Genomic DNA, 18,839 nt, shown 5'->3' with positions numbered 1-18,839 from the left:
GGACCCCCCCTTTTTCCCCGGGCCGCCGGGGGAGGGGGGACCCCGCCACTCTGAGTTCTGTTGCGGAGGGCTCCGAGACGTCCGCAGGCGTTAACGTGGCGGCGTCTGCAGAGGAAAGGGGCGCGGAGGCATTCGTCGGCGAGGCTCAGAAGCTCCTGCACGCTTTTTTTTTGTTGTTGGCTTTGCCGGTTCCACTGCTGCAGTTGCACGCAACAGGTTTGGTGCACTCTTCTTGTGTCCCCGGCGACCGTAGGGGCTCACGCCTCGTCCATGAAAGGGGGCGGGCCAACGACTCGATCCCGAGGTGACGCGCCACCAGCAGCTGCTCCCCGGCGTATCGCTCTGCCCGATCCCTCACGCAGCGTAACGTTAGGAGGGTGCGTTTCGAGTAGTGACACGATCGAAAGAAGGGGTTGGGACTTCTGGAGGATTTGCAGCGCATGCATGAGCGCCCGCTTCACTCGATCCTGTGCGCTGAGCCGTCGCATGGGAGAAGGAGCTCCCAGATCCTTGCTGTTGGGGACGGAAAGATGGACTCACCCCGCCTCTTTTCCCGTATCGTCTCTGCGGTTCACGCCGGCCAGCGTTGCCGTGCAGGCAACATGGCTGATATCGAAAGAATACCAAAGTCGGGTGATGTGAGGAAAGAAGCCGAACCGGAAGGATGTACACCCCAGTTCTAGCTGTGTATGCACCTCCATGAGTACGGAAGCGTTCAGAAGAGAAAAAGAAATGAGGAGAGAGGGAGACAAGAGACCAAAGAGACAACGCACCGACACGCACGCGCACACGCACACGCACAAAACGAGGATGTTCTGCAAGAATCCAGAAGTGAAGGTACGCTGTCGCATAGAGCGTGCGCGTACGTGTGTGTGTGTGTGTTTGCTCGCTACATCTTTGTTGTGTGCCGCTTGACTCTCTTCTTTTTCTCTTGCTGGCATCTGTGCGAACGCCGCTTACGGCACCGCCATCATCGGAAACCCGCAGGGGAAACAAAGGAAGAACGAAAAAATAGATTGAGGCAAAATGAGAGAGAAAAAAAAAAGGATGATGAGAGAGATACAGCAGCATGTATACTACCCGCTCCTCTGCAGGGGGTGGTGGTGTGTGGGGGCAGCGCAGCAAGTGCAACGGGCTGACTCACGCTCTACTGATCGCATCTCTACCACCTGCTTGCTTTGTCTACTTCAGTTCTTCCTCGGTCATCCGCATTCTTCGTCTCTTGTTTCGCACGTCTTCTTGCGCTCCTGCTCCCCGCCGTGGGGTTGTGCAAGAGACACGCCGTTTTGAATTTTTATTTATATCTTGTTCTCTGCGGGAGTTACGACTCAATCACACACAGACAGACGAAGGCATACGCGACTCGCACTTCGCACGCAAGAGGCGCGAGGGAGAAAGAAACGAAAACAAAAAAGAAACTCAAGAAAGGCAGGGCAGCACACACAAGATCGAAACAAACATGCAAAGCAGCTTAGCTGCCGAAGAAGACAAGTGAGTCCAGAGAGAGAGGGAGAGTGGGAGCGCGTACGGTGACGCTGCGCACCGCCTGCAGAGTTGCTCTACTGACCCCCTCTAACAAGTACAACTGGCGTGGATAATGCAGAGGAGAAACGTGCGACGGGGGCTGGGGGTAGTGACAAGGGCTCTTCCTCACCAGTAACGCAGAAAATACACACGCATACACCGAAGAAAGAAACAGGAAAATACAGCCGTGTGCGTTTGTGTATGTGCGCTTCGAGAGGCGACGGGCGCGGCGGCAAGAAGGGGTTGAGGCACTTCGTTTCGTGAACTCAGGACCAAGCAAAGGAAGCAGTGAAATACGCATGCGAACGGCAGCATGTGCGAAGCCGACTTTTTTGTTCTTTGGTGACCACGGCTCTTTTTTTAATTGCTGTTGTGTTTCGCTTATTCTTGCGTGCTTGTTCAATCCTTCCCAACCGTTTTTATGCCTTTTTTTTCCCTCATCCTACTCACTTCTCCTTCTTTTGCATGTTGCCTTTAAAAGTCAAATTTTGCTGTTTTTTTTTTCTGATTCGCTCCTCTCTCCACCAGTTCGAGCCTGCAGTTCAAAACTCAGAAAAGACGTCAACAGACCACTTTACCCACGCACGTACACACAATCGTACGTTGCACACACACACACACACACACACACACACACAGATAAACACAAAGCACGAAGGCAAGGTAGAAGGGGATGGGGCATGTCTCTGGGCATGTGAAGCGGTGTATGTATGTGCACCGCCGCCTGTGTGAGCACATTAAAGTGAGCGAGCAAGAGAAAGTGTATGCGTATGGGGATGTGCTCTGGAACGCTCACGCCAAAAAAAAAAGAAAGCGAAGAGAGAAGCAAAGAAACCAAGGAAGAGGCCCCGTTGACGTCCGTGTACGTCCTGCTGAGAAATCACACCCACACAAAAAGAAAAACACACACCCGCACGCGCATACACTAGAAACAGTCGCAGAACACAACGGAGTTTCTGTTTTCCTTGTTATGCCGTGTGTGCGTGTGTAGCGCATAGCTGACCGCCACTCGACAAAAAGGAGAGAACGAAACCCGCAAGCCAATAGATTGATCATGGCCTGTCCCTCACGAAAAGTGTGTTTGAACGTGTTGCGCGATGAAAGGGTGGAGGACTGGAGGCGGGGGAGCAAAGCAAGAAAACAGCACCAACAGAACCGAAAACAACAATAAAACAGAGAGAGAGAGGCAATCATGGCATGCGCAGGTAAAACAAAGTCGAGACGCAAATTACAGGGGGAAAAAGCGCTCAAGAGAGAGAGGGTGCAGATGAAGATGATGGCATGTAGGAGATGGTGAGAGAAGGAGGGGTTCAGCCCGGGACGAAGGCAACAAAGACAGGTGTAAAGGCGGTAATGGTTTGAGAGGAGGGGGAGGGGGAGGGAGGAAAATGGACACAGCGTGACTGAGCAGCACGCGCGCACCAACAAAAACGGAAACAAACCCCCAAAATAAAACAGAAATAAAAAGAACAGACGCAAACATACAAACAAACCCCAAAAGATGAACGCTAAAATGGAGAGGAAGAATGTGAAGAGAGAAAGAGAGTGGCACACACACACACACATGGAGAAGGGAGGATAAGATCGTGGAAGGACAAACAAAGGACGAGAAAGAGAGAGGTGGGTGGGTAGAAGGGCCCTCGAGTGAATGAGGAAAGAAGCGAGGAGGAAGGGCGTATCTGTTCGAACAAGAGAGAAGACAGAGAGAAGGGGTGGTGGTGTGGTTGAGCCACATGAAGGTAGGAAGGACGTGAAAACCCACCAAAGCACACTCGAAAAGGAAAAAAAAAAAGAAAAAGAAGCGAAAACACAGCAAGGGATAAAAGAAGCAGGGCATCAATATGCTGTCATGCGCGTGCTTGTGCCTGTGCGCGCGCGTGACGGCGATACGTAGGTGGGAGGGAGATAGAAAGCTGTTTCTCGTTTCTTCTTCGTCCTTTCCGTGCTCGAAAACTATATATAAAAAAAGAAAACGCACACGGTATGCTATCGAGACAGGCAGCCAGAGGGAGAAGAGGGGGGGGAGGAGGTGAGGGTGAAAGGAAGCGAGTGCTGAAAGAAAGAGCAAGCGAAGCGAGAAGAAATTGAAAGAGATCGAGAGATCGAGAGAGAGAAAAGGAGAACAGGTAGCAAGGTGTCAAAAGCAAGCAAACAACGCAAGAGGCGAGAGATGGGGCGAAAAAAAATGTGGCACAGGACAGAGAAATCAGAAAACACACACACACACAAACACACAAAAAGCAAACATACAATAAAAAGCGCACAAACACATGAGTGATAGGAGAATAAAACAGCACACACACACACACACACACACAAACATCGTGCAGAGGGAGGGAGGAGGCATGGAGAACTTATACCGGCGAGAGCACAAGCGCAAAACAAACCAAGACACAAACAAACACGCATACACACAAAAACAAAAACAAAGCAGCAATAACAAACGAAAGGCGAGCTCTGCTGAGCCAGCGCGCAGATGTGAGATGCATAGAAGAGAGAGAGAGGTGAAAGTGTGGGGCAGAGGTAAAAAAGAAAGGACGCAAAAAGAAAAGGATCTAGTGAAAACAGCAATAGCAACAAGCGGAGAAGAAGTGCGGAACATCCACTTGCAGAAAGAGAGCAGGCCAGACGGCCAAAGTGGGCTACAGGGAGAAAAGAAGACTTTTTATAAGAAAAGGGATGGAGAAGAAGAGAGCATTTTAAGCAAAGGGCCTTGAGGCAAGAGAAAGACAGGGCGGCACACACACACGCTAAAAAAGAACATTACATGAAGAGCACCTCGACGACGTGTACAATGGAGTGAGAGAAAAAGGGGAGCCAATACACATAAAAGCATCTCTGCCAAGAAACACACGCGCGAAAGCGAAGCTCTGCAGAGTGACCTGAGTAACATTCTCTTTCTTTACATTCTTGCTTTCTCCACCTTCTCTCCTTCTCCCCTTTTCTTATTTCTTTTTTTTTTGATTTCTTTTCGCTCTTCTCCGCACTCACGCTCCTCTTTGTTCTCGTGTGTGGATTGCCCGACAAGCATTCCCCGCTGTTTCGTTTTTCTTTATTATTATTTTTTTTGTGTGTATTTCTTTTTGCAGCCTCGATGAAAGCAAAATCGTCATCTCTTTCCTGCTGTCGTTGTGCATGTGTGTATGTGTGCTTTTTTTGTCATTGTCGCTGCTGAGCTTATGCCGCGATCCGTCGTGCTGATGTCAATCACTCACAAAAAAAAGTGCCTAACATCTTCCGTTCTCTTGTTGCTTACCCCATGCGTCTCCTATCTCTGCGTGCGCGTGCCTAGTGTGCGCGATGGGTTTCCTTTTCTTTTTTTTTTTGCTGTTTCGCTCTTCTTTTTTTTCCGTGTTTTGTGTTCCTGTGTGCGCGTTCATGTGAACATATCGAGATGAAGGTATAGAAGAGGTGCGCGAAACACCAAAAAAAAAAACGAAAAAGGGAAAGGAAGGCCCCCTTTTTTCCCCTTCCTCCGGAAACAAAAAAGAAAACATAAAAGACAAAGGGGAGTATACGAAAAGATGCACGGCAGAGCGAGCAGAGGAGAGGAGGAGAGGGACAAGAGAGAGAGAACGAGGGAGAGAGGGGGACACACGCACACACATACAAGTAAAACTCCCCCCAAAGTATACGAGATCGGCTAGCAAAAAGAAAAAAAAAACAGAGTGCAGGGAGATACCTTGAAACAGAACAAAAACGTCTCCGCGAGGCACACAAACACGTACACACATGCGCAAAGAAAAAGACCCACAAGGGTGGCTCGCGTTATGTATGGGTGAACCGGATTGAAGGGGAAAAGCATGAGGAGGGGCTGCTGACCTTTCAAAGAGAGGGAGAGGAGCGGGTGCAAAGGCCAGAGAGAAAGAGCCAACGAAAAAAAACAAACACACATGCAAACTCACAGCAACAAGAGATGAGAAAGGACAAGGCCATCTTCAGCAAACACAAGCAGTCCACAAGAGGACACTCCAGAGTAGGGAAGCCCACTGAAGCAAGACACATGAGAGTGTGAGCAGCTGCGTAGAATAAGAGCGGGGAGTTGCATGGACGCGCGGCCATTCCATTAATGGGTGGAGATGGCGCTAAATAGAGGTCATGACGGGCGAGAGAGAGGCGGGGGCAGCAGTGGCCTTCACGAAAGAAGAACAACACGCAGCCACAGCACACCCCGCCAACCACACACACACACACATACACATACACTCAATCTCCTCCGCTATTCTGTGTAACTCGTGCATCCTACTACTCTTCTCCCCGACTCCCATTGATCTCGCATCGCGCTCTCTCTTAACTCTCGTGCATGCGTCGATGGTGCACCACTGCATTTCTACACGTTTCTTTGGTCACCTAGAGAGCAAGAGACTGCTCTCTGCCAGCCGGTTCAAGTGTCTTTCCTCTTCCCTGCTGACGCTTTACTCTATGGATTCCTCTCTCTCTCTCTCGCTACTTTCCCTTCTCGCGCCAACAGCCCCCATCCCTCTTCCCAGCGAGACCAGCCTTTTCGTATGACTAGTACCGCACATTGTGTGCACGTGGATGCTTCAGCACGCGACAACAATACCAAGTAAAAAACACCGAAAAGGAGATAGCGCTCATTCACCTTCTCGCGCCGTCAGTCTTCTCCACAGCATGCAGCGTCGAGGGAGAGAAGGAGGGGTGAAGGCAAAAGACACACACACACACACACAGAGGAAGTGGGGGGGGGCAGAAAAAGAAGCGCTTAAGTTGCCTCTTGTCTTCATTTTGGGTCCTCCGTTGCTGCTCGCAGCGTGCGTGTGCTGTGCGGCGTGGTGCTTGACGTCTAAAAAGGAAGAGGTGTAAAAGGCTGAGTGCGGAGAGAGGGTGAGAGGGCAGATTGATAGACTCGCACACACAAACTCAAGGGAACTGATGACAATGGATAAGAGAGAGCAAGGAATGCGAGAGTAGCCGCTGCATCAAGAGCAGCGCGTAGGGGGTCATGAGGACCGCAAACAGTGCTTTCGCTGCCTTCTTCACAGTCTTCTTTTGCTTCTCGACCGCTACGTATCCATGCGCACCCTTCCGTGTGCTGTATGCTGCGCATGCACCCAGCCACCATCGGCTACGTTCACCGTTCCTCCCCCTCTTCCTCCACATCTTACTCTTTTCTTTTTTCGTGCTATCGACTCTACTGTCAGCCACACCGATCATCCGATCTTTCAGAGTCGAATTCTGAGCCACGAGAGAGTGATTGAGAGAGCGCTGAGTAGGAGAAAGACAGATATACGAAGCGTGCTGGGAGAAGGATGAGTTGCCCACAGAATGCATGCCACATACACACATAAACATACACATATACACTTCTTCGTAAAACACAGAGCACGTGTGGAGAAGCCAAGAAGCACCCATCAGCGTGAAGACATGCCGCCACAAGAAAGACGAAAGAAAAAAAAAGATAGGCGGCGCAAAAAAGAACGAAAAAGCAAAACAAAACAGGCAGGACTTCGGTAAGAGATAGAGAGCAACATGTGATCGACAAGCGACGGCAACATGCACTCGCGTACACGGGTGTGTGTCTGCAAATCCAGCGTGTACACGAAGAAGAAAGGAGGGTGAGGAAAAGGAAGCAAAAGACACGAGAAGGCGTAGAAATGAGTGAAAGAAAAGGAAACGCCTGATGCGCCTTCCACCCCCACCTCCGCAGACACACACGCACACACACACACTTTCTTTTGCAAGCCCATTGTACGCATACACACATACGCACGCAGAGGGCGAAACAGGAAGCCATAAAAAAAAAGACACCAACGTCAGAAAGAAACAAGACGAAAACAAAAACAGAAAGCAGGAAGGTGACCCTCCAACGCAAGCAAACAAGAAAAGAAGGTGATATCAGCAACGGCGATAATGGCAAGTGTCATGCATCCGAGTCGAGCATCTGTATGCGGAAAAGAAGGGGTTCAGGAGGGAGAAAGACGACAAACAAGGAGAAGGAAGGGGCTTTGAGAAGCCTGATGGCCACACGACGCTCCGATGTGAAAGCGCAAAGCCGGCGCATGTGCAGGCAAAGGCTGCGCACGACGACAACGGGGAAAATAGGAGCCACACAGCAGCGACGGGGGCGGGGCGGGGGGGGGGCGCGGGAGAAACAACCGCACCAAACAGCACGGGAGGACAAGTGCAGATAGCAAAGACAAAGAGACAGTGAGAAGCGAGGGTGAGAGAGGCCCCGGAAGGAAAGTGTCCCGTTGCGTTTTTGCTTGCGTCTGTGTGCTTATGCCGAGGTATGAGTAATCACCAATCTCATCCGCCCCACACAGACACACAGACGAAGCAAGGCAAGGGGTGATAGCGAGCCTCCTTCTCTGCCCCCCTTCCTCCGTAACCGATGCCTGGGTAGAGGAAAGGAGCGAGCGAGGAGAAGCGCCTCTTCACGAGTTTGGTGTGCGACTCCTACGTACATACCCACGGTAGAACTACTGCTTCCATTCTTTTTGCCATTTCGTGGACGCATACGTTGTTGCTTGTGAGTGTTTCACCAACAACTGCAAGAGAATGATAACACACACACACACACATATACACACCGCCATTTGAGAACGTGTGCGTCTGCCAACCCCCCAAATACGCTTCCACCGCCCATGACTTCGTCATTTTACCGTATGCTCCTCTTTTTTTTTGTGTTTTCAACAATGTTTTCGCTGTCTTTTCGCTCGCTATGCTCCCCATTCTTTTTTCACGTTCGCTTTTGTGTCTCCCTTTTTCGTGGGCGCCTAATCGCGTGGACCACCCCCAAATCCCACGCCTAAAGCGTACAGCTAACAAGCACAAGTGAAGCAAACAACAACAAACAACAACACAACACAACACAAGGCGTGCGCGAAACAAACAAACAAAAACGGAGAAGCGGCAGCGAACGAGAGCTCAAACAGCAATCATCAAAAAGGGGGAAAGGAGCTTCTTCTTGCAAGCTACGATGACACACGCCCACGGACCATACATGTAAATCTACATCCACGAAGGGCCGCACACGTTCGAATGAGTTCAGACATCCCGAGAGAGAGAGAGAGAGGGGGGGAGCAATGTCTGGTCTCTTGCGCTCTTTGATCTTATCGGTTCGTTTCCGTACAGGGTGCGTTTGTGTCCGAGTGTATACGTTGTATGCGGTGGGGAAGCAGTAGAGAGGGGGAACATCGGCGATGTGGCAGCGTCTGGGCGCTGCAGGCAGGTGATGAGCAAGAAAGGGGAAGATAAACAGCACCAGAAATGGCGAGGAAAGAGAGAACCGAAAAACCCACACGCGCACATGCACACGCACACACCCGAAAACAAAAGGGCAGCAACAGTCAACAGGATCAAAGCATAACAGGGGGAAAAAGGAAGCAGACCAGCATTAAAAAACCGTTTCACGTGTATCCAAGGGGGTGAAGAGGACGAAGAGGAAAAAAAGGCAGTCGAGCCTACAAGCACACCCACTCACACATACGCATACAAATCCGTGACAAATCGAAAGAGCAGTGTATGCGCGATACAGCAAAGAAGGGAACATGCAACGAGTGTTGCTTCCTCGTCATCCCGGTGTATGTGTGTACTCTTTTTTGTGTGTGTGTGTGTGTGCGTGCGTGAGGCTTCGTCTACTGGGGAGGTGTGAAAGAGAGAGAACAGAGTGAGCGGATGCACACCCACATAACTCCTCTACCCTCACATATGCGCGGACCCACACTGGCGCCAAACCCCCTCCCCCAAAAGCGAACAACAGCAACAGAACAGAACACACGAGAAAAACACCATAAAAATGGGAGAGGCACATCATGCAACTCTACCACTGCCGTGTCTCCCTCCCCCCAAAAAAACAAAAAAACAAAAACTGAACACACACAAACAAAGACATGAGAATAAAAAAAAAACTTTTTGGATCTCGTTATTCTCTGCTTTGAATTTCTTTTTTTTTGTTCTTGCTTATTTAGCTGTATATGTATATATATACATATATGAAATCTTAAGTGTGTGTTCGTGCGCGCGTGAGTGTCTCTGAGTGCCACCAACACGGCGACCATCACTACCACCGCAAAAAAAAAGGGGGGGGAGATAGTGAAGCAGCATGCGAGAAACAAAGAGAAACACGAAAAACAGCAACACCGACCATGGGAGACAGGAAGGGACGCGACAAGTTCGAGTGAGTTTGTGTGTGTGTGGGATGTGGGGCGGGAGAGGCTACACATCGAAGCTGAACAAGGGGGCAAAAGCGAAAGGGAATCAAAAAGAAAAAAGCAAGCAATCACTTGTCAAGAGCTTTATATTCTCTTGCGTGGCAGCTCTAGCTTTTCTCCCCCCGCTTTTTTTAGCCGCATACAAGGACAAGGTGGGAAGGGGGAGGGGCGCACTCCTCTTTCACACACACACACACAAACACACATTGCGCATTGTGTATGTTTGTAACGAAAAGCACAGAGGGGGCCGGACACGAAGAGATGAAGACGAGGAAGAGAGAGAGGGTGGTTGTGCCTGTGCGTGTGTGTGTGTGTGTGTGCAGGTGTGGTGGTGGTTGCGAGTTCTTGATGTTCTTCCACTCACGTATACATGCACACATGCGCATACGGGCGCTTCTCTCTTCTCCCTCTGTCTTTATCCCGCTCGTATCTCCCAAGCCTCTTCGCCCAGCTCCTCACCCCCCAACCTCGCCTAGCCCCCCATTCAAAAAAAAAGGTTTTCTCTTGTCGTGGCCGGCGACCAGCAGCTCCGTTAGGGTATCATCTGTTTTACCTTTTTTTCGTTGTTGCTTCATCTCCCGTTTTTTCTTTGGTTTCCTTTTATTACTATTGGACTTTGCTTCATATCTCCGTGTGTTGCGCGCACTTCTTTTTTGCCTTTTTATCAAAACAACTCTCTTTTCAAGTCGTTGTCGGTCAGCGTCTGCAAGTTTGAGAGTGCGTTTCTCTCTCGGTATCCATTGGAGAGAAAGAAAAAACACAGTACACCGCACGACATGCGCTTCGTCCTCGCCTTCTACTTTCCTGTCGTCTCTTCCCTGCCGTTAGTCAGTGCACGACCAGATGTAGGCCTTCAGACCGGCAGGAAGGAGAGCAAGGCGCATAAAGGTGGGCGAGAGAGAGTGGTGGTGGTGGAAGGGGACGACACTGTTCTGCGTGGGCGCCTTGTTCATCCGTTGCTGTGCTATGCTGAGGTGCCTCTCGCATATGCATAAATGTATACACCTTGCGGGCACTCGTGCAGCAACACCAACGTACACATGCCCACCACACTTACAAGAGCAGTAGACCTTCTCATTGATGAGCGTTGCCGGCTTCTCCGCCATCTGAGCAGTCTCCTTGCCCGCCTGCCTCACTTTGCGTGCATCCCATGGAGGAAGGACGGGGAGGCGAGTGATGGGATGGGCGGAAATATGTACGTCGTCATTCAAATCCGTGCACACACGCACCCCCACCCCTCCCTTCCACTCGTATGCGCACACGCTCGCGATGCAGCGAGAAGACAGAGGTCTGCAGTGAGAAGAGGCGAAACCCACGCCGCGGGTGAGAAGATGGAAGGGATGACAAACCCAACACAAAACAAAAAAGAAAACAAAAGCAAAATACAGGGAAAGAGGAAGGGCAGATAAAAACGCATAGACGCAGACACGCGTTGCGCGGCAGAGAGTGAGAGCAGAACGCAGCCTACGAAAAAGACGAAGGGAAGGAGCAAGAAAAGAGACAACAACAAAAAAAAAAAAAACAGCGGGAGAGCAACGGAAAGAGAGACAGAGAGAAAGAACGAAACAGAAAAGAGCAAATAAATAAAGATACGGACACAAAACACGAGCGAAAACAAAACGAACATACACACGATTCGATCAAGCAACACACACACAAACACAGACACACAGACACACAGACACACATACACACACTAGCCTTCTTGGTTGTTCTTTGCTTCCCCTCTTATGCTTGATTTGCTTTGGTTCCCATATGCACCCCTCCCTCTCTTGCGTGTGTTTCGCAACTCGTCTTTTTCCACCTTCCCCTGTGGATCGGTTGAACGGAGACGGTGGTGGTATAAGGGAGTGGGAGGGGGCGTTGGCCTGAAGGGAGAGGTGAAGATGGGGGTGTACGATGGCCATGGACATATCTGCATGTCTTTGTGTAGAAGAAGGGGTGTGCCACATACCCACCCACCCACCCACACACACACACACACAACACCAATCAACAAAACAAAAGCAAAAAAAAAAAAACAACAACGAAAAATAAACACACGCACACAAAGACACACGTTCACCTCCCTAGAAGGGAGCGTGGGTGTAACGAGCGACAAATCAATCACGACAGGGGAGAGAGTGAGAGTGAGAGGGGGAGGGAAGGGATGGGGAAAAATGCGATGCAAACATCGTCTGCTTTCTTTCGCTCTGTTTGTCCTTTGCTGTTTGATGTTCTGCCCTTGTCGTCCAAACAGTGGCGTCTTAGGGCTCCATCACCATCGCCGGAATGTCGGAGTTGCTGGGGAGCTCAGCAGCCGTACAACGCGCCACCGAGCGGTACGCCGAGCTAGCCGAGGACTCACTGTGGCCGTACATGGCCTCCTCACCGCTGTAGGTGCTGGCGGAGGCGACCGTCTCGAACTGCTTGCCGCACTGCTGGTGCGGGTACGGCAGGTATTGCTGCGTCACCAAGCTCGGCACAAGCGGCATCATCATATCCGAAGACGGGAAGTAGTAGTCCTCCTGAGCAGGTACCGGCTCCTCCTCGTACCAGCAGCCCTCCTCGACAACTTCTTGGTAGACTGGAAACAGACGCGCCGCGGCGGGGATCAGGTCGAAGACGTACGGGTTGTGTGTGTAGTACTGCGCCACCGCGCTCTGCAGCTGGAACTGCTGCTCTTGCTGCTGCTGCTGCTGTGGCTGAGGTATAGACACGGGCTCTTGCTGGGGATGCAGACGCAGATTGTGGTGGCGGTGGCGGTTGCGGTACACCTCGTTGCTCTCCACATTCTCCTCCATCTCGTAAACGTTGCGGTGGGGCACGGGGCGTACGTTGTGGCTGTGGCTGTGACTGCGACTGTGGTCATGGTTGTTGTGCTCGCGGGCGGCGGCAAACGCTGCGCGGCGCTTTGCTTGGTTCTGCTGACGCTGGAAGTCCTTAATTGCTTCCTCAGTGACGAGACCGTCGCGGATGTTGTCGTCGCTGGTGCGTAGCTCGTCCTCACCATGTGCGAACATGCAGCGCACATCGTACGGGCACTCGCCCTTCGCCACGTAGTTCTTGCACAGCTTCGTCTTGTAGCGACCAGCAAGAATGTGTTTCTCCTCCTCGTTGTTGTCGCCAGTGGTATGTGAGATGCGCTTGTGTTGCTCCGTGACGGAGCCGGTGTTCTTGAACATGGTCACGTGCGACTGGCTCGTCATCTTGAGTCTGCTCAGCTTTCCCGTCCTTGAAAGAGCAGGCAAAGAGGGAGAGGGGTGTGGTGGGGTGCAGAGCGGGGATGGAGAGGAGGGTGTGTGTGCCTGCTTAATGTCGGAGAGTTGAGCGATGACACGGGTCTGGGAGTGAGGTAGCGAGGGCGGGCGGTGGGGTGACAGTTGGGTTGAAGAGAAGAAGGCTTAAAAGAAAGAAGACTAGTAGTAGTGAGGATGCTTGCGGTGATTCTTTCAACCTGCAGATGTGTGCGTGTGCGTGTGCATTGAGAGGCAAAGATCAGCGTTGGAGTGCGAAGAGGCGATAGCATGTGCTGTGAGAGTGGTCATTTTTGGTCGCTTAGGCGCCATCCCGCGCGCGCAAACGCTTGGCTGCTTCACAAAAAGGGAGGCACAGGAGGACATACACATCGAGCATAAATCGCTCGTCAGTGGGGCTGCCTTGCCCCATTTCGCGTGTCTTGTCGTCGGCTCGACTTTCCAAGGTTGCTCAAGTCAACGGAGAGCAAGCAAAAAGAAAGATAGCGAAGAGGGCAGAGAGCGAGGGAGAAGGAAGGAGGGAGAGATGCACATGCACACTCATACACACACGTGTACATACAAGAAGAATACAGGTGCACTTGTTTATCACAGGAAAGAACGCAAAGTAGAAGCAGCAGGTGGGGCACCATCGCTGCGTGTTCGCGTGCGTCTGTGTGTGCCATCCACAGCTGTAGACTAGATCTCTTACATCTCTCTCGTTACGCCCTTCTCGGTCCACTTTCACGTCTCTGCTGCCTCGCGCGCTGTTCTAGATTCCTGTTGTCTGTAAGCGCGCATGATTCGGTAGCGTCTCGTAGGCCATCTGCTTGATGACCGCCTCGTGCTGCGGGTACAGCTCCATCAGCTGCGCCTGCGTGAAGATCTCGAAATCGCGGTAATCGAAGCCGGGGCTCACGATGCAGCTCACAAGAGAGTAGCCGGCCTGCCCATCCGTACCGTCTGCGGCCACGGAGCTGCCAAAAATGGCCCCGCCAGGAACGGTGTACTGCAGCAGCTCGCCCCTCTCCGCGCGCGCGCCAACCAGGACACGACGGTACACCTGATACTTCGGTCGCGTATCGGCGCCGTCCGTCTCCGCTTGTGGTGCTGCGGGAGGCTGTGCGGCAATGCGGTCCTCGTCCTGCGGATCCTTCAGAATGACGTGCAGCTGCAGCGGGTCGCCGGCGTGGTACATCCACGTCTCGTCCGAGCAGAGGCGGTGCAGGTGGGAGGGACTCTCCGGGGTGCAGAGAAAGTAAATGGTCGTGTAGGCGTGGCGGCGGTTGCCCTCCTCGTTGTCCACCTTGTGCGCGCTGCGCACCACCTCGGAATAGTAGCCGCCCTCCGGGTGCGGCACCAGTTGCAGGCGCTTAATCCAAAACTCCGCCGTATTCTGCGGTGGCGCGGCTGCCGGGGAGGTCATTGATACAGTCAGGGTGTGAGGTGTGAGGGGAAAGTGGTGATGCTGGTGGCCAGGGAGATCTGCAGGCTGCACCGGGCTCCGTGTTTCCTACCATTCAAGTGGCCTGGATTTTACATGAGAAAAAAGTGCGTCGATGAAGCCGATGTAGGTGAGAAGGGCTAGCCATGAGTCGTTCAGTCCAGTGGAAAGATAACGAGGATAGTGACTCGATCATCCGGTGCACGTTTTATAGATGATGAGGAAAGGCATAGCACATGTCGAGCACAGCAATCATGAGAGAGACAGGGGAGGGAGGAAGCGAAGGCGATGGCGACGACGAGTGCAAGAGCCATCGTTGCACGCGCTGCCGACCTCCGTTCTCATGCCGCAATCTCGCTTCATCTCCAACTTCAACTTGGTCTCACGATGATGCTTCTTCACGAGGTGCGCTCGTGCGCTCGCACGTGTGCCACTACTGATGATAAGAAAGCAGAGAAAGCAGAACGGCCACTGCACTCTGCAGTTCTTTCTAAAGTTCTTCTACGGCACGGCTGCGCTCGCGACAACAAAAAAAGTGCCTCGTTTCCACACAGCATAGCTATCGCCTGCACTTCAGTTTTGTTGCGCACTGTATAATCCTTCCCTACTCGCCGCATACTCGGCATCTCCGTGTCGCATCTCTAACCACGCGCCCTTGTGCGACAAATGTTCGCCATCTCCACACAGGGGCGTGTGATTCAACAAGCAGCCGTGGGAAGGAGAGAGAGAAACGCTCAGTCCTTGCACACGTTGAGGTGCAAACAGGTTTTTCCTTCCTCTCCAACGTGTGCCCATTCTCTGCCGTGGAGCAGGAGTACGACGCCACTCTGCTGCCCCCGACCCTGCCACAGGGTCCATTTCACCTGGTGCGAAGCAGCCGGAGACACAAGCCCGTACAGCAGTGCGCCGACCCAGCCATCGGAGAACGGCCTCTGGCCCAAATGCTGCCCCCTCAGGGTGCCGCTCAGGGCTCCCCGCACCAGCAGGCAGTGTGACGGCCGGGGGTGGGATACGCTCGAGCCACGCTGACGCTTCGCCCATCATGTGGATGGCACAGGCGTGTTCGCTGTGGCAGGTCGCTCCGACGCCACGCCGTCCAGGACCTGACCAGCCGACATCAGCAGCAATGAATCGCACTGGCCTCCCCTCACCCCCCCCCTTTGGGTTGTAGGTGCTTGACCCTGTCACCGCCAGAGGTGCTTCGGCATTGGCAGGGATAAGGGGGAGGGGTCGCTTGGCGTCCCCACACACAGAGTGAGGGCGCTGGACCCTGTGATGTCACGCTGGGGTAGTCCTCGTCATCAGAGTAGTAACAAGAAAAGAGGGAAAGAAAGTAAGCCAAAAGGAAAAGGTGATGTGAGGCACTGTGCGACGTGGGTGAAAGATGAGCCCCCATGCACAGGCACCGAGATACGAAAACACGCTGGTAGATGGGCGCAAGAGGCGTGGAGGCACCAACGGCTTCGGTGCACACAATGTGCGAGCTGTGACTTGCGAATGTGAGATAGGAGGGGGAAAGAAGGAGTGCGAGCGCTAGTGATGCGAAGACAAGCAGCCTCAAAGCGAGTTGCGCGTCATTTTCGGGTTTGCTGCTGCATTTTTTTTTTTGACTTGCCGGTGCGCTGCATGGAGGACGGCCTCATCACGCAAAACAACGTGCAGGCACAGCAGGAAGAGAAGTGCAAAGTGGAATAGGGGAGGGGGGCGTGTAAGTGGCAGTGTTGAATGGGATAGAGTTGACGGAGAAGAAGTGACGGCCGCGTCCCGTGCCATTCCTGATGCACTTATCGATGTGGTAGCGGAGAAAGGAACGGCCACGAGGAGGGCTTGAGTCGACATTCGGCATGAAGGTGAAGCTGTGCTTTTTTTTTCTTTCGCCCAGCCTGCGGCTGAAGAGGAAATCCAGTCGTCTTTGGCTGTTCGCGTGCGGGAACAAATATATATATATATATATTACACATCGATGCTGCTGCAGTCACCCAAAGAGCCAGAGTTCCGATAGTTTTGACTTCAGATGCACACATAAGTTTTTCTTTTGCTTCCCTTCATGATCTTGGGCCGCTTCAGTTGCGGCGTCCATGAGAGGGAGAGATGATGATGATGAGGGAAGAAAAGACGACGACACGAACACATGCGTGACGTAAACAAAGAAAAAACTGAAAAAAGAAAATAACAATGTATTTTCCTTTTTTTTTCGGACTGCTTTTTTTCTTTTAGTTTGTGCTCCTTTCCCTGTTGCTGCAGTGCTCCGTAAAAGTGGCTGTCTTGTCGTTCTGCCGTCTTGTGTGGATGGTGCGTATTTACGCATCGTTTATGCATAAAGGCTGCACGAGTAGCTTTCCACCTAAACACACGCACACACGTACGCAGAGCTAGGGCTGAGACAGAAAAGCAGCTACCGCAGGCACATCAACGAAAGGAGGAAGAGTACAAGCAAGACAAAAAGCAAAACGAGAGTGCAGCGGGGGAGTGGGAGGGGGAGCAAGCAAGTAAATAATAAGAGAAATAAAACACCGCGTCGTAGAGAAGTGGAGTGCGCGCGTGCTACGGCCCATCAAGAGAGTCGCTCGTAAGAGACTTGTAATGTACAAGATATCGCGCTTTTGAGCTTCTTTTTTTTTTCTTGAAACCCCCATATCTGCAGGGGCCACTTCACTTTACGAAAAGATGGGGTATGCTAAGGTGCTGCTTTGCCGACGGCTTCACATGCGTGCGACATCTTCGTTTCCCTCGCGACGGTAATGCCGGTGAGCTCCTGAGGAGCTCACCGGCAACGTGCAAGTGCCACGAAACACAACACACACACATACAAACAGAGAGGAAAAGGAAAAGAGGAGACGGGCAGAGAGATGAAGGTAGGCGGCAAAGCAATGCAGGGCTACGAAAGCGCGGCAGGTGCACTTGAGCAGAAGACAGGAAAACGCACTTGCGCACCAGCACACATCTAGGACAGCGTAGAAAGGAAGACGGAGCGAGGCGTGTGCCAGCCACACACATCAACCCACCGCGCACATGGAAGGAGAAGAGAAATAGCTGCCGTTATGAGGACACGGTGGATCTTGGGTGGAATGGGGGGGAGGAGCCAGCGGAGGCCGTGCCGGCAAACATGCTGAATCGAGGATGGGAGCAACAACAACAACAGGCAAGAGGACAAAGCACGTGGACAACGATGAAGGAAAGAGCATGAAAGATGCACGCGGCGCAAGGTGGGGTGGGGTCGAGGGAGGGGCACTTACACCGACCCACACCCACACACGCACACCCGCGATGTGTAAAAAAGCGAACATACGAGAGAGAGGAGAAAGGAGGCGAAAACTTAAAGAGCCCCCCCCCCAAAAAAAAGTGAAAACATGACAATTACAAAAAATGAGCCGAATCCGTAATACGATATAAGCCGACAGACATGACGAAGTCGAAACCAAATAACCGACGGGGAACATTACTCACCCGCGTACGCACCTTGACAGACATACACCCACCCACGCGTGCGTCTGAAACAAAGAAGGGGTAGGGAGGGGTGGGCAGAGCTGAAGAAAGACACAGACCGACACGAACACAGAGGGGGACGACTGCAGAGTCAGTAAAGTTCTGCTGCTGAATTCGAGGGGAAGAAAAGCGAAACGCGCGAACGGAATACACGGAGAGGCATACATGGCGCAGCCACCGTTACATATATATATATATATATTCCTGCAAGAGAAAAATCCGTGTGCTAGCCACTCATCGGGCTGCACACAACCCCCTCGTGCGTACACGAATACCACACCCACGCACGCACACGAAAAAGAAAGGAAGACACAGATTGCAGTCGCATCTTTTGAGACACTGCTGTAGACCCTTGCCTAGCCATCTTGCCAGAGATGGACAGGGTAGGAGAACCGAAAAGGCAGCCGTAGTTGGCATCGTAATAGGGAGAGGCGCAACTGTAGAACACCGCTTCAAACAGAGGGCACCCGAAGCAAATGAGCAAGAAACGAACATACATCACAAAAGCGGAATGCAGACAGCGGCCCGCACGTGAGAGTGTGTAGGCGAGGAGGAGGAGAGGTAGAAGGGGAGAGTGGGCGGGCGAGGGTACAGCCGCCCGACACTGCGAAAAATGTAGGGCAAAGGAAGCGAAAAGAAACAAAGCCAACCAGCAAAAAAAAACAAGAGACGAAGGTGCACGACGGCTATGGCATCGACGAGAGAAAAAGGGAGCGACGAGATTCGAGAACGGGACGCAAGGCGGTAGAGAACCATTCTTTTCCTTCCCCCACCCTACCCTTATCTATCACTCTATCGCGCGCGCTCAATTTGACACTTTTGGTGCTGCCATTTTGTGGGTCCGTTTTTTTTTTCCTTCCGGCCCCCCGATTTACATGCAAAGGAGTGCTTCGCTTTCCTTCGTCCGCGTGAGGGAGAAAGCGTGGGGGCAGGAGTGAGAGGGATGGAGGAAGGGAGACAACGAATACCGAGGACCCACTAGCAAGAGTCCGTCTG

General features: G+C 52.2%; 2 protein-coding genes across 2 annotated transcripts; both read right to left on the bottom strand.

Annotated features, from left to right (window-relative positions):
* Positions 1 to 11,944: 11,944 nt before the first annotated feature.
* LDBPK_351060 (hypothetical protein, conserved) lies at positions 11,945 to 12,886 on the bottom strand (the record flags this gene model as incomplete). The annotated part of the gene is made up of 1 exon (XM_003864643.1): positions 11,945 to 12,886. One exon carries the CDS (start codon positions 12,884 to 12,886, stop codon positions 11,945 to 11,947), a length of 942 nt encoding a protein of 313 aa, XP_003864691.1.
* Positions 12,887 to 13,685: 799 nt separating this feature from the next.
* LDBPK_351050 (hypothetical protein, unknown function) lies at positions 13,686 to 14,339 on the bottom strand (the record flags this gene model as incomplete). Its single annotated transcript, XM_003864642.1, has 1 exon — positions 13,686 to 14,339. The coding sequence occupies one exon, from the start codon at positions 14,337 to 14,339 to the stop codon at positions 13,686 to 13,688; it is 654 nt and encodes a 217-aa protein (XP_003864690.1).
* Positions 14,340 to 18,839: the final 4,500 nt, after the last annotated feature.

This window comes from Leishmania donovani, chromosome 35, assembly GCF_000227135.1.
Source record: "Leishmania donovani BPK282A1 complete genome, chromosome 35".
In the NCBI taxonomy this organism is placed as follows: Eukaryota; Euglenozoa; class Kinetoplastea; order Trypanosomatida; family Trypanosomatidae; genus Leishmania; species Leishmania donovani.
This window is presented reverse-complemented; position numbering and strand designations above follow the sequence as displayed.